Genomic DNA, 5,953 nt, shown 5'->3' with positions numbered 1-5,953 from the left:
GTTTGACCATGTGTATTTAACATGGAGGGCCTAGTCTTTAAAAGAATAAATGTAATAAGCAGTAATGCTGGGTCTAGTAAGTTGAGTGAAAACTAGAAAGGATCATTTAAGTTCTCAAAGGTCATTCGCTCAGATCCTATAAGCTTGCCAAGTTAGATTACCGAGACATTTTCCACACCTGAAATATTTATAATCTGAAAAAATTTTATCAATAACAGTTAGCTAAATATTTTTTCACATGTTGTGCTCTTTAGTGACAAGAAACAATGAAATTAACTTCTTAAAAAAAAGACTGAACGTTGGTCCCACTAAAACATCTTTGACGTTTTTAAAAGTATATTAATTAGTTCGAGCAACCAATTAATAATTTTTTTTCAAAGTATAAGAACTAAATAGTAAAATATTTAACAGTTAAAATTAATAAAAAAATTAAAACGTTTTAATATATTTTTTAAAATAAAAAGATTAATAAATAAATTTTATATAATATAGAAATTAAATAATAAATTTACTTTATCATATTTTGCAGAATTAGTATTTGAGATTACTATTATAATGTGAAAAAATTCATTGGTCGGTCTTTTGATATTAAAAAATATATTAAAATATACTTAACGTTTACAGCGAATCTCTTTATTAATTTTAATTGTCAAATATTTTATTATTTAATTTTTATAATTTAAAAAAAATCATTAATTAATTTTTTAAATTTTTAAAAAGCATATTAATAATTCTTACTTGTAGCAGACATTTTAAAATTTTTTTATAATAATTAATGATTAAAATTAAAAAAAATAATAATTATTTTTTTAAATATTAAAAATATTTTAATATATTTTTAAAATAAAAAATTAAATAAAAAATTTTTCGTAATATAAAAACTAAATAATAATTTTTTTAAGCTTTTAACACGGCAGGATATATACATACGCACAAGCCGTGAGGTTAGATAAAAACCGAAATGTCAGCCAAAATAGCCAAAATATCTCGCCAAACCTTACAATTTGGCGCGATATAATAACTTTCGTCTGCCTCAATACTGCATTCAGTAGCGTACTCCCCCAGCCCCTTCCATCTCTCTCTCTCTCTCTCTCTCGGAGGCAGAACTAGTAGACAAACTCTCCTCTCTCTCTCTCTCTCTCTCTCTCTCCCGGAGGCAGAACTTGTAGACAAAAGCATCCCTCAAATAGAAGACGAGAAACCCATCACGGACTTGACTTGTTTTATAGTAGCCTTTCCCCTACTCTTCCATTAATAGATTCCCCCATTTGGTCTCTGCCGAAATTTATATTATTTATATTTACATTACCCTTTTTTATTTCCCTTCCAATTATCTATCACGGGCTGCTACAAAACAAAATTTGCCCTCCCCTCCTCTTATGAAAATATATACTACCAGCTTATAGTTTCAAGAAAGATACCCCGTTTTTCTTCATTTCTCATCATTTCATTCTTTCAAGGTTTCACAATCTTTCATGGGTTCTGCTCCTCTAAACAGAGCGCCTAAGGTCTCTGTTTTCCTCTGCTTTTTTCATTGTTTTTGTTTCTGTTTGTTAACTTCAAAAGCTAGAGTTTTAGCACAATCATCGCCTGTTTTTGCCTGCAATGTTGTGAGCAATCCATCATTGGCAAGTTTCGGTTTCTGCAATACTTCATTGGGAATCAATGACAGAGTTGTAGACCTTGTGAAGAGACTCACATTGCAAGAGAAAATTAGTTTCTTGGTTAATAGTGCTGGAAGTGTGAGTAGACTTGGGATACCAAGGTATGAATGGTGGTCTGAGGCTTTACATGGGGTCTCTTATGTGGGTCCTGGCACACATTTCTCCAATGTCGTCCCAGGAGCTACAAGCTTTCCTCAGGTCATCTTAACTGCTGCTTCCTTCAACGCTTCCCTTTTTGAAGCCATCGGAAAGGTATAAAATTACTACACCATTTCTCTTGTCTCAGTATCTTCATTTGATGTTTAATCAGTTAGTGAATGGATGGAAATTAAATGCATTGGCTAGTTATGAGCCCATTGCTGTTTGGCTATCTTCAAGCCGTCCTCTCTTCATCATCAATATTGTTCTTCCTCTTCTTCTTCCAGATGTATAATTATTTTTCTAAAAATATTTAAGATTTGCATTGCAAAGAAATTTAAAACATGGTAAAATTGTGATATACTAAATAATAAAAAGCAGAGCGTCGAAAGATGTAATAAATATTCCCACTTTAAGAAGAAAACCTGTCAAATGATGTCAAATGCTGCTGTCTCAGTTATTTAAGGTAAAAATATCTATTTTTACAATAGGATTCTCTTCTCCTGGCCAAAATATGTGAATAGATGTGAGAGGATGGAGATAGAACAGTGGGCGGGTCTAGTCTGATTTTAATTTCTCAAACTAATGCGGAATAAGTCTCTCAAATCCCAGTTTCAATTTGATTTGATTTGAGATAATCAAACGGTAAAAAATTTCATTCTTTTAGAAGAAGTATGGGTTCGAATTAGTTCAATCTGATTTAAAAGAAAAAGAAAAATGCTTTTGGCTCAGGTTAATTGTGCATAGAGCACCGGTCTAATTATAGACCAAACTAAACCGCAAGCATTCTGGTCCGATTTCAAACTTGAAGGACCGTGGTTAGTCTAGATGGAGATATGGCTGTTCAACTGAAGTAGGTATTACGTCTCGTGGTTGTTGCTATTCTTTTATTTTTGTCAAAGATAGCTGGATGTTGCATTGGATACTGACAATTCTGGTGTGGACATCATTATATATTTATGCAGTTGTTGGAGGAAGGTTGTTGGAATTGTAATTGTGATAGATTTTAGTAAAGAGGTTCCAGCTTGCATGGTTTGTCGATTGAAGTACGATTCTGATAAAAACAAATGGTTGACTGTTTATCCTTATTAAAATCAGTAACTTACTTAGGAAGGATTCTACCTCTTTTGAAAGCTTTGGTTAACAAAATCCAGCTAACTCATCCACTTAAGCAACGTGCCATTATGTGCAAATAACCTAACAAATCAAGATGCCATTGTTCTTGCAAGGTGGTTTCTACTGAAGCTAGGGCTATGTACAATGTGGGATTGGCAGGCTTGACGTTTTGGTCACCAAATATTAACATATTTCGTGATCCCAGATGGGGAAGAGGCCAAGAGACACCAGGTGAAGACCCATTACTTTCAAGCAAGTATGGATCAGGCTATGTAAGAGGTTTGCAACAGAGGGATGATGGTGATCAAAATAGGCTTAAGGTTGCTGCCTGTTGTAAACATTATACAGCCTATGATTTAGATAATTGGAAAGGAACGGATCGTTACCATTTTAATGCAGTGGTAATTACTTAATATTTATTGAATTGAATCTCATTCAATTATATAATGTCATTCTTAAAAGGTTGGTTACTTTTGAATTTTGATGTTTTAGGTAACAAAGCAAGACATGGATGATACATTTCAACCGCCATTCAAGAGTTGTGTTCTTGATGGGAATGTTGCTAGTGTCATGTGTTCCTATAATCAGGTAAATGGTAAGCCTACATGTGCTGATCCAGACCTTCTTTCTGGGGTTATCCGAGGCCAATGGAAATTAAATGGGTATGTACTTGTCCTCTAGAATTTTCGCAGCTGCAACTATAATTTTATAATTTTATATTTAATCATTTGGCTTACAGAAATATTTGGTTTCTGTAGATATATTGTTTCTGACTGTGATTCAGTTGATGTGTTCTATAACTCCCAACATTACACCAAAACACCAGAAGAAGCTGCAGCTAAAGCTATATTGGCAGGATTGGATCTTAATTGTGGATCTTTCCTAGGCCAACACACGGAAGCAGCAGTAAAAGCTGGATTAGTAAATGAGTCTGCCATTGATAAGGCTGTCTCGAACAATTTTGCCACTTTGATGAGACTTGGTTTCTTTGATGGTGATCCTAGCAAGCAACTCTACGGAAAGCTTGGTCCAAAAGATGTTTGTACACAAGAGAACCAAGATTTAGCTCGTGAAGCTGCAAGGCAAGGAATTGTATTGCTTAAGAATACTCCAGGATCACTACCTCTATCTCCCACTACCATAAAAAACTTGGCAGTAATTGGACCCAATGCCAATGTCACAAAAACAATGATCGGGAACTATGAGGGTATGACTTGAGAACTTTACTCAATCTTGAATTTTTTCTTCATGTCTTATATGTCCCATTTGGTTAATATCTTCTTTTCTTCGTTGTGAAGTGTAAAAATATATTTTTTAACATGGAACTCAATTTGTTAATTGATATTATAGGTACCCCATGTAAATATACGACCCCTTTGCAAGGACTAACAGCATCAGTTGCAACCACTTATCAAGCAGGCTGCTCTAATGTTGCATGTGCCACAGCCCAAGTGGATGATGCTAAGAAGGTAGCAGCCTCCGCAGATGCTGTTGTGCTTGTCATGGGTGCTGATCAATCCATTGAGGCAGAGAGTCGTGACAGGGTCGATCTTCTTCTTCCTGGACAACAACAACTTCTAATAACACAAGTTGCAAATGTTTCCAAGGGACCTGTGATTCTTGTTATAATGTCTGGAGGGGGCATGGATATATCATTTGCAAAGACTAATGACAAAATCACAAGCATATTATGGGTTGGTTACCCTGGCGAAGCTGGTGGAGCTGCCATAGCTGATGTGATTTTTGGGTATTACAATCCAAGTAAGTATTTTTTTTTTATTTTAGTCTCCTTCCTTAGGATATATGAAGTAAGGTCTCGTTTTTTTATCAAAATTTAAAAAACGGTGTAGTTCCAGGGAAGTTAATTTCCTAGGAAGTTAAACTTCCCTTGCTAAGTTACTCCAACTAAACATAGTCTAAGTTAAAGTATTATTTCTCAGGTGGAAGACTTCCAATGACATGGTATCCACAATCATATGTGGACAAAGTACCAATGACAAACATGAACATGCGACCTGATCCTTCCTCTGGCTATCCTGGTAGAACCTACAGATTCTACACAGGAGAAACTGTTTATTCATTTGGAGATGGGCTGAGCTATTCCAAATTTGAGCACAAACTAGTTCAAGCACCTAAATTAGTACCTGTACAGTTGGAGGAAGATCATACTTGTCGATCTTCAAACTGCACATCAATTAATGCTGTTGAGCAGACTTGTCAAAATTTGGCATTTGATGTACATTTAAAAATTAAAAATATAGGAAAAATTAGAGGAGGCCATACGGTGTTTTTGTTCTCTACACCTCCATCAGTGCATAACTCACCACAGAAGCACTTAGTGGATTTTGAGAAAGTTTCTTTGGATGCACAAACACAGTCATTGGTGAGATTTAAGGTGGATGTTTGCAAGCATTTGGGTGTCACTGATGAATTCGGAAACCGAAAAGTTGCCTTGGGAGAGCATGTTCTTCATGTTGGGAGCCTCAGACATTCCTTCACTGTGAGGATTTGAATCAAGTCTCAAAATCCTTTCCAGTGTTTTGAATTCCTTTTTCTTTAGTTTCCGAAAAGGCATTTCAAAATGGAAGATTATGCTGTGAGTTATAAGTAGAGAAGGTTGTAAAAATTTTCTCAAAAATTCTTATAGCAAAATTGTTAGAAAATTTACATTTTGAAATCCAACTTTGTGAAAGTTATTTTTATTTTTATCAATTTCTTCTTTTGACATGTTTTATGTTCTTTCCCGTAACAGTAGCAAGCTATTTACTAATGAGTGCATAGATTTTTTAGACTCTTGACTTTATATTAGGTATTTATGCATATCTGAAGTAGTAAGGATCCGATAACGAGAATTATATTTTAGTTCCAACATATTCGAAGCAAGTCAAGACTAAACTAGCTAGCTAATGAAAGAGAAAGTGAGATTTCTTTTCAAATTTGATTTCCACCTATAAATTCATTTTTCTCTTCCAAAACCCTAACTTGAACACACACTCTCACTTTCAGGCCTAACAGTCACCCATGATTCTCTTAAT

At 34.6% G+C, this 5,953-nt stretch overlaps 1 protein-coding gene across 1 annotated transcript; it reads left to right on the top strand.

Annotated features, from left to right (window-relative positions):
• The first annotated feature begins 1,181 nt into the window (after window positions 1–1,181).
• Window positions 1,182–5,645, top strand: LOC110613891 (beta-xylosidase/alpha-L-arabinofuranosidase 2). Its single transcript, XM_021755287.2, has 6 exons — window positions 1,182–1,916; window positions 3,032–3,319; window positions 3,411–3,580; window positions 3,677–4,125; window positions 4,269–4,679; window positions 4,859–5,645. The coding sequence occupies exons 1-6, from the start codon at window positions 1,476–1,478 to the stop codon at window positions 5,428–5,430; spliced, it is 2,331 nt and encodes a 776-aa protein (XP_021610979.1). The 5' UTR covers window positions 1,182–1,475; the 3' UTR covers window positions 5,431–5,645.
• Window positions 5,646–5,953: the final 308 nt, after the last annotated feature.

The sequence above is a fragment of the Manihot esculenta genome, chromosome 4, assembly GCF_001659605.2.
Source record: "Manihot esculenta cultivar AM560-2 chromosome 4, M.esculenta_v8, whole genome shotgun sequence".
NCBI classification, from domain to species: domain Eukaryota; kingdom Viridiplantae; phylum Streptophyta; class Magnoliopsida; order Malpighiales; family Euphorbiaceae; genus Manihot; species Manihot esculenta.
Note: the sequence above shows the minus strand (reverse complement) of the source record. Positions and strands in the feature narration are given on the sequence as shown.